At 41.3% G+C, this 14,482-nt stretch overlaps 1 protein-coding gene across 3 annotated transcripts in view; it reads right to left on the bottom strand.

The window, feature by feature from the left end:
• ANO2 (anoctamin 2) overlaps window positions 1–14,482 on the bottom strand; it is a 367,122-nt gene that overhangs the window by 78,473 nt on the left and 274,167 nt on the right. For all 3 annotated transcript variants that reach the window (XM_064377517.1, XM_012455921.2, XM_064377518.1), the window contains one exon: window positions 4,476–4,550. In XM_064377517.1, coding sequence (XP_064233587.1) covers window positions 4,476–4,550 — 75 coding nt within the window. The remainder of the gene's footprint in view (window positions 1–4,475; window positions 4,551–14,482) is intronic.

Raw genomic sequence — 14,482 nt, 5'->3', positions numbered from 1 at the left:
AGTCCTCTCCTTGCCTGACTTATCAGCAGCATCTGATACAATTGATTGCCCTGCCCCTTTGAAATGCTTTCTTGACTTCTGAGACTCCCTATTCTCTCCTGTCCCTTTTCAATTCTCTTTTCTGGCTCCTCGTCATGCTCCCCAACTTCAGCACTGCAGTGTCCTGGGACTTGGTCCTGGTACATTTTCTCTATCTACTTTCATTCCCTTGGTGATCTCATTCAATCTTATAGCTTTAAATGCCATCTATAGTGATTAGGTCTACAGCCTGGATGTCTTCTCTGAACTCCAGATTCATATCCATCATGAGGGCAACCGAGTAAGGAATAACTGCAGATTTGGGGCTGCTCAGAACAAAAGCCTTAGAATCATCCTTGACTTCCTTTCAGTTTCATACCACATGATCAAATACTTTCAGTATACTTTCAAAATAGAACTAGCATCTAAACACTCTTCACTCTCACCCTGCCCCGGCCACCACACTTCCTGCATCATCACAACAGATTCCCACTTCATCTCCCTCTTCCCACCCTTGCCTTTCTACCAGCATTTTCTCACTCCAGCAGCCAGAATGATCCTTTTGAAATGCATGTCAGGTCACGTCACTCCTTGTAGAACTTTCTACTAGGAGTTCTCATCTCACATAGAATTAGCCCATGTCCTAACTGTGGCCTCCAGGGCCCTACCTACAGGGCTCCTCATTACTTCTCTAACTGTGTCCCGCTCTGCACTCCCCTCTGCAGGATGCTGGCTCCAGCCACACTTGGCTCTTTCTTGCTGTCCCTCCTGATCCCAGGCATTGCTCCCCTTGGGCTTTTCCTCTTGCTGTTTCCTCTGCCCAGAATGTTCTTCCTAGAATATCCGTGTGGCTGGCTCCTGCTCCTCCATATCTTTGATAAAAACGTCATCTTAAGGAGAACTTACCTGACCAACCTATTTAATATATGCATTTTGTGCTTTTTAAATTTTATTGTGAACATGCAGAAAAATCCATTTTACACACACAAACACACACACACACACACACACACACACAGAGTTTAATAAATAAAATAAACACCAGTATAGCCCAGACCAGCACTGCCAGCAGCTCTGAATGCCCTTCTCCCCAGCACACAAACATGATCTCCCATCCCTCCTTTGATCCAATCACTGTGCAGAATTTTGTGATAATCATTCTCTTGCTCATTTGACAGTTTTAACACGGAGGTATGCATCCTTAAACAATATAGTTGAGTATTGTCTCTGAACTCTCAATGAGTAGAATCAAACTGTATATATTCTTTCATCTTGCTTATTTTTCATCCTTGATGTTGTATGTATACAACATTAGTTTGCTCATTTTCACGACTGTGTAGTATTTAATTGTATAAATATGCCTCAATTTATATATCCATTCTGGTGGTGACAGGCTTTGTGAACTATGGTTGTTGCAAATACATTATCACATTCTGATAATTTGTCTTGTCACAGAGTTTATTAGGTCTTTTATGAACTTAAATTCTTAATTTTAATCTAGTCAAATTTACCAGCATTTTATTACTTGGATTGTTTCCAGGTTGAGTTATTATAAGCAGGGCTTCCATAGACATTCTTCTACATGTATTTTGCCGCTCACATACATGAGTTTTTCTAAGGCAGATATCCAGGAGTAGAATTTCTGGGCCCCAGGATATATGTATTTTCAGTTTCACTAGATAATGCCAAACTGTATCCAAGGTGTTTTTGCTTTTTCAACTTATACTCCTATAAGTAGAGTATAAGAGGTTTTTTTTTTTTTTTAATCTATATCTTTTCCAACACTTGTTATTGACAGAATTTTGGGCGTATATGGTATCTCACTGTGGTTTAGATTAGAATTTCCAGGATTACTAATGAGATTGGATACTCTTTTATAGGCTTACTGGCCATTTGGATTTCCTCTTTCGTGAAGTACATATTCATCTTCTTCCTATTTTGTACTGAATTACCTTTTTCCACGTTTTATATTCTTTATATATGTTGAGAATAGTTCTTTGTGAGTTATAGTTGTTGCAAATATATTATCCCATTCTGAAAATGTGTCTTCTCACAGAGTTTATGAGGTCTTTTATGAACTTAAATTCTTAATTTTAATATAGTCAAATTTACTAGCATTATATCACAATTGTGCTTTTTGCATCTTGCTCAAGAAATTCTTCCCTGCCCCAAGGTCATGAAAATATTTTTTCTTATATATTTAAAAACTCTATTGTTTTGCCTTTCACAGTTCATCTTTAAGGCCCAGTTTTATTTTCTTCTGTATGGACACCCAACTGTCCCAGAAGCACTGACTGAGAAGTTCATTCTTTTACCCACTTATATGCAGTGCCAGTTACATTAATCTGGTTCTTTATTTTCTATTTTGTTCCATTGGGCTAATTAACTCTTCCCACAAGAATATGACATTATCTTACTTATTGTAGTTTTATAATTACAGTAACATATCCATCCTTCAAGAGTTTGTTGACTATTCTTAGCCTTTGTGCTTCCATATAAATCTTAAAATCAGTTTATCGAGTGGACAGTATAAAGATTTTAGAAAATTATTATTCTATTTATTGCCCACTAAACTTACATATTATTGTTGCGTAAACTTTAGTTCTATCTTTTTTAATCTCATGAGAATTGGCATTATTATTTTCACAGTCAAGATCTTCAATCTTATATTGAAGACCGTGGTTCAATATAAGATCCCTGGTCTTCTATATAAGATCCCTGGCCACTTCTTAAGGACAGAATTTGTTTCCGCTTCTTTCCCTTCTCTCCTTAGATCCATAATAATATTTTTATGTAGTCTCATAAGTCCTCTGAAGATGGCCCTTTGGAGTTCTGATTTAATTTGGTGAGGATGCCCTGTTAAAATTCTCATTCTGAGTCATTCATCATCCCTGATTTCTATCCTCCTCACTCCCATAAAACCACCAAACCCAAAGTCTGAGTTTGCCTAGATGGGAAGACGTCCTCAAGGTAAAAGCGGCTCTAGTGCTCAAGTATTTGTTTCCTTCGTTCCCATTTTTCTTTAGATTTTAGCCCAGTATTACTTCCTATCCTGTCAGCCCTTTGAGGCCTTAAGAAGATTGAAGAATGCATTTATCCAATATTTTCGTGAATTTTTGCAAAATGGGATGTTAAAAATGCCCTAACCTACCACAACTGGGGATAGAAGTCTATTTTACCTATTTTTATTTAATTTACTTATTTATTGTCTGTAAATTTTTTAAGAGAGGGACTATTTTGTTTTGTTTTCTGCTGTATACCAAGTGTCTAAGAATGGTGTCAAGCTCATGATTTGACTCATTAAATATTTCTTGAATGAATGAATAAACTCTTTGACAATTATATGCATATTGTGGGAGGCTTTGAAGTGCTAAATTAAACTTTATATCATTACAGCTTAACACACTGCAACTAACCACATATTCTTGAATAAATTCCACATGCCTTGTACTTGTTAAGCAATGAGAAGAAAACAAATTTAGACTTCTAAGCTTTTGCAAGTCACCTATCAACTCTGTACTTCAAGTTGAATTGGTGGGATCTAAGTTTCCTTCACCTTTTACATTTCTGATACAAAAACACAGCTCCTGTATTTAATGGTCATGATGGCAAAAATAATGGCAGTGGTGATCTCAGGCCAGAGCCAGAGTTACAACAATTTCCAGGCCAATTTTTGGAATAAGTAATCCCTCTTCCACCCTGCAACTAATGTGCAGGCCTACTAAGAAATGCTCTGTGATGTGAGTACACACACTTCTTTGTAAAGCAGAGCCTCCAATCTTGAATACTGTAAGGAATATTTCCATAAAGAGATATGAGGTATTAGTAACCCTAATTTGGTCCTCTGACTTTTGCCTTCTTCTAGGTCCTCTAGCTTCATATGCTGCTGTCTTGCCCATGCTGGCAACCAAGAATGAACTGCCACCACTTTATTGATCTAATGCAAATGTGAATCACAGGGTTTTCCCTCAGCTTTCCCGGATACAGCTGAGACCATCTTAGTCTTGCAAAAGGGTATTGTCAAACTCTAAGGCAGAGCACAAGGAAATAAACCCAGCAACTATGGGGAAGCTGAAGAATCAGATTTACTGAGCTCAAGCTGACTATCTCCTGTGGCTTCCAGATTCTGGTTTACCCACGAACATCAGAGAGAACCACCCCAAAGGCGAAACAGGCTGCTGCAATTGCAGCCATCCTACCTGATTCCTTCTCCAAGTTCTTGGTCTGTCTCGATGTAGAAGCACTATCTCACACCCACTCCCTGGAAGTTCCAACTTCTAGCATGTGTGGTCAATGGCTTCGCTGTCACACAAGATCCTACCCCTCTACACAGGACTGTAGCTTCCCCTTTACCAGCCTCTCCTTATTTTCATAGCAGAATATAATATCCACAAGTAGTCACATGACAGCATCTACATGCATGCAGTCACAGGCAAGTGGTCCCTCAAAGAAATTACCATGAATAAGATGGAGGCAAAGTTCATCAGGTAACCGGGGAAACGATCCTTCCATGTCAGTTTGTCTTCATCATCCTGGGGAGAAATGGGAGAGCAGAGACAATCAGAAGGCACAAATAACAGATATTAATTTGCTCTCAATTTGCATATATTTGCATATGATTGATCATTATCACTCTATATAGATATATTTATCGTCACTGATGCCTTACTCTCCATATCCACAACAGCTCTTCTAATTTTGTAATTTCTAGATAAGGCTGGCATAGTCTGGAAAAACTACAATGAAAAAAGAACAAGATTTGATTTCAGCCTCACACTGGGCTAAAGTTCTAGTTCAACCACTTATCAGCTGTGTGATCCTGGATATGTCTCTCATTCACATTTCTGACCTTTTATTTCTTCATCTGTAAATTGGGCATGATAGTGATACCTGCCCTGCCTATTGCACAGGACAGTTTTTGTTTGTTTTGTTTTAGGGAGAAACGTGACTATGGTAAAGAAATGGACAAATGACAGATACACACCAGCATAGGGCAGCATCTTATAAATAGGTCATTTGTTAAATAAAACATCAACCACTGATCTTAGAGCCTAACAATTGTGTAAATCACCCACAATGTTGTTCTTCAAAGAAGCTACATGTAGTGTTATGTGCTCCCCCTTGTCACAAATCCATACATTTTGAGGCACAGATTAAGCTGATCCATTCGATCAACTTAGCTGAGAATCCTGCCTTTTTCCCCTCGGACGGGGTCCAGTTCACCCAGGCCATTACCCTGGGACGATCGTATCACTAACCAGAGTCCTCCTTCAGCATGCTCTGAAGACCCTCATTTGGTAGGGGGGTGGGGCGCCAAGCCAGCAGCTATGAATGGTAAACAGCTCTGCTAATTAGACAGCTCTTCTGTATAAATTTAGTTCAGGCACTTGATTTTTCTGAGCTGCAGTTTTATAAAATTAGAATTGATACAGCTGTCCTGCCTACTACACAAGGTAGCTGGGAAGACCATCTGAAGCCGTGTTCGTGAAGGCGTGGAGAATATGGCAGAGCACTCCCTGCCAGGAAGGCAAGAATCCACCAGTACTTCTGCAAGGTGTCTGAAGCGGCTCAGCGGTGAGCACTCCAGGGCCCCTGCTCTCTCTCTCCTTTCCCCTCCTCACCACTGATATTCAGAACACACCTGATTTGGTGCTAGCAACAGTGCCATCTAGCCTTTGAAAGCTTGTACTGTAAGCGAAGGACCTCCATATCCTAATTGTTTTCTTTCTAAAAATCATTCTTGGGCCGACGGTGCGTGGATCTTGGTGCCAGGCACAGGCAAGACAAAAGAAAATTGACACGATCACTACTTCTGTGGGGCTCACAGGCTAAGGAAACAGAGACGACACCCACACACCAAAAGGTTTAAGAATCCCTGGCCAGTTTGGGAGTGAGGCTTATCTTGGGAGTGAGCCTGAGGGGATCTGAGAAGAGGAACAATTCTCAGTGCATGCCTGGAACTGAGTAAAGGGTCGAGTTGGCTTAATAAATTGTAATAGAAATGAGTGTCATAGCTGAATTCATTTAGTATAATTAGCACTTGCATTTACAGATTATGTAAACAAGCAATAGATTCAGATTTGCACACTTAGTGATAGAATCCGGTTTCTAGACTCTTATAGTCCAACAAGCTTTCCGTCACACAGTGAGAACAAGGTAACTACACCTTGTGACCATTCTAAAGAAACGGGCACATATAAACCTACTTCTAATGGGATTGGAACAAGACTCATTCACATTCTTTTTTTTTTTTTTTGAGACAGTCTTGCTCTGTCACCAGGTTGGAGTGCAGTGGCGCAATCTCGGCTCACTGCAACCTCCACCTCCTAGGTTCAAGAAATTCTTCCACCTCAGCCTCCCAAGTAGCCGGGACCACAGGCGAGCGCCACCACACCCAGCTAATTTTTGTATTTTTAGTAGAGGCGGGGTTTCACCATGTTGGCCAGGATGGTCTCGACCTCTTAACCTCGTGATCCGCCTGCCTCGGCCTCCCAAAGTGCTGGGATTACAGGCGTGAGCCACCGCGCCTGGCCTCATATTCTTCTAAATTGGGCCAAACATCAAGAGGGGATAGAATTTCTTTCATTTTCCTTCAGTATTAATTCTTAGTTTAACTCACTAGCGTTTTCCTTAAGGGTATTTTTGAAGATTTTTCATTAAGATGTTGACACGGAAAACTGAAGATGGGCTAGCGGATGATAACACTCAACAGGGATTCTGAAGAGAAATATGAGGGGCCATGGAGGGACTTTTCCTGAGGCCCCCCAACCATGGTTAAGGTTTTTATGAATGAGTCTTGGTTCAGTTCTACTCAACAAACACAGTCTGAACAGTGCCAATGGGCCGGGCTCTGTGCTAGATACCGAGGACACGCTGCGGAGAAGGTTCAGCTCTGCCCAGGAGGAGCTCAGAGATCACCAAGAAAACAAGGAAAAGGATTTCTAAGCTGAACCTGATTAAGAACGTGGCATTACTATTTTGCATACAAATGAGACATAACTAAAAAGCAACCAAATTAAATGTCCTCTCAAACCAACTAAAAGAAAACAATGCTCATTTTGATATAACGTTCTAGTGTGTGTTGAAAAATCACCCCTTCGCACGTCTACATTGATGATCTCTTTTTTCTGGAAGTCATAGCTTCCGATGCACATGCAGTACTCCTGCATTCAGACACTTTCCCAACATAAGAAGCCAAGAGAAACACAAACATTGCACCACTGTTTTCCAAGCTCCGAGTCACTAGTAAAAATGACAGTTTGAGTAAAGTAGTTTTTACTTACAACAATTTGGCTCTAATAATGGAAGCCAATTAAAATTCTCCACTCACTGATACATTAACAATATGAAGATTTGTAGCAAAATATCCTTAACTTAAATACACTCTGCATAAAAATCCCATAACCAGCATTTAAGACAGTACAAAGAGAAGCAGACTTGGAAGAGAACATCAGAGTTCTGAACTCTTGGCTCTGGTACTTCTTAGGTGAGTAACCTTAGGATATTCCAAGATCCTCAGCTTCCTTTTAGGCCAGGCGCGGTGGCTCACGCCTGTAATCCTAGCACTTTGGGAGGCCGAGGTGGGTGGATCACCTGAGGTCAGGAGTTCAAGACCAGCCTGGCCATCATGGTGAAATCCCATCTTGAATAAAATAAAATAAATAAATAAATAAAAATAAAAATAATTTATATTCCCTATCTGTAAAGTATATAAAATAGTTATATCTATCACACCAAATTACCACACATTTAAAATCACCCAACCTATGAAGCAGGTCAAGAGAGTGCAGGCACACAGAGGGATGAGAATTAGCATCTCCCTCTTCTTTTAAAATGGAAATAACAAGGCTTGTCCCATCTAAGTGGCCCAGGTATTGTGTGGATCACTTGAGAGCATGCATATGAGAGAGCTTTGTAAACTGGAAGGCTCATAAAAGTAAGGCCTAATCAGCTTCATGATTATATCAAAAGCAGGTGTCTATAAAGCACTTAGCTAATGCAGTCATTGTTAAGCCAGGAGCCTAGCTGTCCTCTGTGCTAGCTTCTTTGTCTCAGCTCTTTGTGTCTGTGTCCCTTGATGATGGCTCCCATTTTTGAGCCTCCAGACAGCAAGTAGCACAGTAATAAAACCACATAAGTGCCCTTTTGGCAAGCTAAACATTTGGAAAGGAAATCACCAATCACCGAAAAGGCAATAGGTGAGAGTGCTATTTAAACAAATCCCTTGGAGAATAATTTTGTAAAGTGGCAATCATCCTTGAGTTGTTTTCTTTTTTCTGTTTTTTTTTTTTTTTCTTTTTCTTGTTCTAGAGACAGAGTCTCACTCTGCCACCCAGGCTGAAGTGCAGTCGCACAATCATAGCTCACTGCAACCTCAAACTCCTGGGCTCAAGTGATCCTCCCACCTCAGCCTCCAGATTAGCTGAAATCACAGGCACAGGACACCACACCTGGCTTCCTTTTAACTGAGATATAATTCACACATAGTAAAATTCATTACTTGTGCAACTCCCATCAGTGTGCAGTTCTGTAAGTTTTGATAAATGTATAGTCATATAAAACCACAACCACAATGAAGACATAGAACAATACCATCACTTCTCATCATTTTCCCATGTCCCTCTGTAGTCTACCACCTCCCACAATCCCCAGAACGTGGAAGATCTGTTTTACGCCCCTCTAGTTTTATCTTTTCCAAAACATCATATAAGTGGATTCATAGAGTATGCAGGCTGTTAAGTCTGGCTTCTTTGACTTAGTGCATTTGAGATTCATGTCGTCCATGTCACTGCATGTCTCGGTAGTTTGTTCCTTTCTATTGTCAAACAATATTCCACTGTATGGACATACCATAGTTCATTTATCCTTTCACGATTTGAGGGATGTTTGAATTGTTCTAGTTTTTGGCGATTATGAATGAAGACGTCGTAAAAGTATTTGTGCACTGGTTTTGGTGTGAACATAGGTCTTCATTTCCCCTTGGGTAATTTTTACCAGAGACTGGAATTACCAACTCACAGGGTAAGTGTATGTTTGACTTTATAAGAGACTGCCAGACAACTTCCCAAAGTGGCTGTACCATTTTGCATTTCCATTAATAAGATATGGTATTTCCTTCCTCTCTTTTCTTTCTTTCTTAAAATAAATTTTTATTTTACAATAGTTTTAGATTTACAGAAAGACTTCAAAGACAGGACAGAGAGTTCCCATATACACTACACCCAGTTTCCCCTATTAAGTCCATTTTTTCACAACCAATGAACCAATATTGTACATTATTATTAAAGTTTATACTTCCTTCAGAATTTCTTATAAATATAAAATCTAATATTATTTAAGTTTAATAACATACAATTTTATTAGTTTTTACCTAATATCCATCTGCTCTTCCAGGGTCCCCTCCAAGATAACACATTACATTTAGTCGCCAAGTCCCCTTACACTCCTCTAGACTGTGATAGCTTCTCAGACTTTTCTTGTTGTTGGTAACTTTGTCAGTTTTGAGGTGTACTGGTCAAGTATTTTGTAGCGTGTCCCTCAATACAGGCTTGTCTGAAGTTTCTCCCATGATTAGAGTAAAGCTATGTGTTTGGAGGAGGAAGGCTACAGAGGGAAGGGGCCATTTTCACCACATCGTATCAAGGGTACAGGCTAGAATATGACTGATCACTGATGATGCCAACCTTGATCTCCTGGTGGAGATGATATCTGTCAGATTTCTCTATTGTAAAGTTTCTTTTTTTCTCTTTTCCATACTTTACTCTTCAGAAGAAAGTCAGAAAATGCGCACATTGAAGGTGTGGGAATTATACTTGACCTCTCTGAAGGGGCAGTATCTACAGATCCCCCTAGGATTTTAATCAAGATTTTTATATTTTGAATGTTCTTAAAGCAGGACTGTAAAGAAGAGATACTCAGTCATACCAATACTAAACCAGTGCAGGCTACTCCTGACCCCAAAAGAAGAATGAAGATGATAAATGCTAAGTGACGAGGCCTGGAGTGGAACTGGGTTTGGGCTTCAAAAGAAGCAGGCTGTGGTCTTCGTTCTTTGGGGAAGCCCACAAAGGGCAGGAAGCCAAGCTTTGTCATCCTCACTGGCAGCTTCGTTGTCATCATCATCCTCAGCCCTCCATATAATAACAAGAGGGTCAGGAATAGGTCAGACTGGCTTCCATCAAAATGTTCATATATTGACCCTATGTTCTGGAAAATATTTTGGGGACAGTGTCAAAGAGGAGAGAAATACAATGGACTTGGAAATACAGGACATGGGCTTCACTCCCTGTCTCCACGTCTTTATTAGCTGAGCAGCCTAGGGCATATTGTTCAAATAATCCGTGTCCTCAAATCATCGTTTCTAATGGGATAACTGATAACTTCCCTTGCCGAGCACTCCATGAGTATACCACATACGTGACAGTACTTGGAAAACTGTAAGTTCTGTGTAATTGTGAGTTGTGGTACTCTTGTTTCTATACAGGAAGCATACACTGAACATTAAATAGGTACCAAGAATCATGCTAGCACCAGGCACTAGGCATACACAGAAGAACAGCTTACATTCTTGGCTCTAACCAGTAGCAGAAACCGAGAAAGATGAACACAAATTATGACATGATGTGATATACAAAGTGTCATGGAAACATAGAGGAAAGAGTGACTTCCAGCCTAGAGGAATAAGGAGAGACTTCAATGGCTAGGAGACATTTCAATTGTGATTAAAGAATGATTAGAGTTTCCCAGGATAAAAAGGGGGATGAGGGTATTCCAGAGAAAGCACCTTGTGCAGAAGCATGGAGATACCATAACACGCAGTACGATTGAATGGCTCAGTGTAGCGAGAGGGTAGGATGTATACACAGCAGCAGGGTTTTAGGTAGACAAGGTTAACTCAAATTCCTGACAACCTGTTAATCTACAGTGCATCTTTTGTTATGATATGAAGGATCAAAACTCAGAACAGAATGACATTTCTAGCTAGCAGACAGCAAGTCATGTGATAGAAGGCTGGCAGGGGTCATAGAGGACAAATAATCCAGTCTCTTACTGCTCAGATCAATCCTGAGGTAGAGGAGGAGAGGTGACATGCCATGGCTAGCCAGCAGCTTAGTTCCAGGCAACAGCAGCAGGCCTCTGACATTTCTGTCAGTTGTTGAGAAGGCTGTTGCTAACTGATTCCTTCATAAGGAATGGTTGCTTCTAGATTTTTAATTCTAAATAATATTCAGGTGCCTTTAAAACATGAATTATGTTTTAATGCCATAGTGGATTTATTCTGATGGTGGAAAATATTGAAAGCAATTGCTTATTTGCGTTCAGTTCCATGTACTGTTTGAGGAGTGGAGCTGAGGTGCTGTCTGTCCATCACTTCTAAGCCTTTACTCTTCTGTCTATGAGAGCCTCTCCTTTGAAGGGGCACACCATTCAGCCATAAGGACTTGTACTTTGTGACTGTCATCTGCATTGCCATCTTCTCCAATCCTACCATCATCACAAGCAACTCAGATCCAGAAACTCACTTGCTCCTCATGTCCTAATGTCAATCCTACTTCACTTCGGCCAGCAGCTCCTCACCACAGTCCAAGTAACGTTGATATTTGGAACTCTTCACTTCCCATTCTTCCAGCACTCTTTCTTATTTCCAGTCTGGCCCATCACTCCAGTCATACTCAACATCACACACATGCTTCCGTGCCTGAGTTCATCCAATGAAGTCACACAACGGAGCCTCCCATTGAATCAGAGCAGCATCCCCCTCCTCTATAAGAAGATAAGGGATTTTGAGTGCCACTGAAAAAATTACACAACTGCATGGATTCACATCACTATGAAGTCACATCTGGCAGCGTCAGTTGTGCCCCCGTTGCCACCCGGCCATACTTTTCCTCATTCTCCTATGCTCCCAACAGTTGTGTCCAAATTGTCCCTCTCTCTGTACAAGCCCACAACTCTTCTAACCCTTTTCTCCTGCTTATTACATAACCTACACTTCTTTAATGGAAAAAAATCAAGATTGTCATGTGAGAATCTCAACTTCCCTTTTGCCATCTAAAATCTGATCTTCATTTTTCCACATCTGACCTTTCTGTCTCATTTGAAGAGATGACTCCCCTCTCATTGACTGCCAGTCTTTCCGCCCTTCCTTTAAATCTCATCCTCTCCTCAAGGACTTAGTTCTCCTTTATCTTAAAACTGTGTACCCCAGAACTTAAAGTATAATGATAAAAGAAGAAGAAAAGGAAAATAAATAAAGTGAAACAAAATTTATTGAGCGCACACACACACACACACACGCACATACAAAAAAAAAATACTGTGTTTTCAGACTTTTGCAGGTACCTTCAAAATCATCTGCAAGACTTGTTAAAACAGATTTCTGGGCTCCAGTCCCAAAGATTCAGATTCAGTGGCTCTGGAATGGGACCTGAGAATTCGCATTTTTAACAAGTTTTCAAGTACAGTGAGTGCTGCTGCTGCTGGTGGTGGTGGTCAGAGAACTAAATGTATTAACTCTTTTAAACCATTGCTTTCTGCTGGATATGGCCACCCAGCCTGCAGCCACACCAAAAAATAGAAGCCACCACTTTTAAACTGCTTGCAATGTGACTGACTATTGGCTATGTGCCTTAGACATACCCCATTTAAGTACTGAAATAACCCTTGAGGTGTGATTATTATTCCCATTCTACAGCTGTGGGACCTGAAGTTTCCAGAAGGTTATGGAACTCGTTCAGAAGTAAGTAAGCTGCAGCTCTGGAATCCAACGTATGTGAATCCAGTCCTCTGTACACCACAGCCTCTCATGTGGTACAATGCTCTGTCATCTAAAAAATACATGAACCATGAAGTAGCCACAATATTGGAAGGAATCAGAAGGGAGTAGTGTGACCAAAACTCAGGGAGGAACATTTCAAGAAGGCAGGACAGCTCTTCTTGACAGAGAGATGAAATAAGTTAAGAGCAGAGCAGCACTCAAGCCTGTAATCCCAGCACTTTGGGAGGCCGAGGCGGGTGGAGCACGAGGTCAAGAGATCGAGACCATCCTGGTCAACATGGTGAAACCCCATCTCTACTAATACAAAAAATTAGCTGGGCATGGTGGCGCATGCCTGTAATCCCAGCTACTCAGGAGGCTGAGGCAGGAGAATTGCCTGAACCCAGGAGGCGGAGGTTGCGGTGAGCCGAGATCGCGCCATTGCACTCCAGCCTGGGTAACAAGAGCAAAACTCCGTCTCAAAAACAAACAAACAAAAAAAAGAGCAGAGCAGCAAGGCATCCATGAGAACTTGCCGTTAAGATCATCTGCAACCTTTGTGAGGAAGTTTCAAGAGAATAGTGGGAGCAAAACCAAGACTGCAGATGACGAGGAAATGGATGGAAGGTGAGGGAAGAGCAGCTATAGTGTGGTTTCCTAAGAAGCTGGAGGGAACACAGAGTTGCAGCTGAGTTTAATACCAGCCCTCCCCCATACTCTTCACCTAGCTAAAAGTGGCCACCCACCTGTTGAGGACCCTCAAATTCTTATCACCAGCCCAGATCTCGCTGTTAAGCTCCAAACTCATTTGTCCAACTGCCTAGTGAGCATCTTCAGTGGAATGTCCTAAGCTCAAATGTCCCAAAAAGAATGGATCATCTTGTTCCTTAAACCTTTTATATCCTAGCTCCACCACGTGAACTGAACCATGACCCTTTGCGCAGGCAACACCTGAAACAGAGGCATTCCCTTGGGTGATTTCCTCCCACACACTCACCTTTGATCAGCCCCAAGTGCAGTGGGATCCACTTCTTAAACCGTATCCTGATCTTCCCCTCCTGTCCATTAGTACTTCTGATGGCTTAGTTCAGGCCCTGCACAGCTGACTCATTCCCCATCCACTGTACCTGTTGATTTTCTTGTCTTTCCTTTTCATGAACTGTCAGCTCCAGGACAGCAGAGGCCATATAGCTGATATCTAAGCATAGTGTCAGGTACATAGTGTAAGCTCTTTATTTGTTCAACCAGTGTGTCTCCTATCAGGTCCTATCAGGACCTCAACTCTAAAAACAATCTTGGTAACATCTAGCCAGCCTCACTTATATGTAAGGAGGCATGCAGGGCATGGCCTAGGTACTACTAGAATTCACTGAAGCCAGTGGCAGGTAGAAATAAAATGGACAGTTCTTCATCCCTGTCTTCAGGGACACTCTGTCTGCCTGCATTTCCCAGGACAGGGGATCCAGCCATTGAAGCAGGCAAAGGTCTTCTATGGATTGGGAGGTGACTGAAGCCAAACGCCTCTGGTGAGAGACAACATCACGAAGAACTGTGGATGGAGAGGGTTGACAGGGCCAGGATGGGGTTTCTGAGGGCAGTCACTTGGGGGAGCCTGTTTCCAAGAATGACTTTGTTAAACCTGGGTTGGTTAAATTGCATTACAAATAGGATCTGGTTCCAGACAAAAGGACTCATGGTAGAGTGAGA

Source organism: Aotus nancymaae, unplaced genomic scaffold (assembly GCF_030222135.1).
Source record: "Aotus nancymaae isolate 86718 unplaced genomic scaffold, 86718_ANA_hifiasm-v0.15.2.pri h1tg000016l, whole genome shotgun sequence".
NCBI lineage: Eukaryota > Metazoa > Chordata > Mammalia > Primates > Aotidae > Aotus > Aotus nancymaae.
The sequence above is the reverse complement of the archived record's forward strand: the minus strand, read 5'-3'. Positions and strand labels throughout refer to the sequence as shown.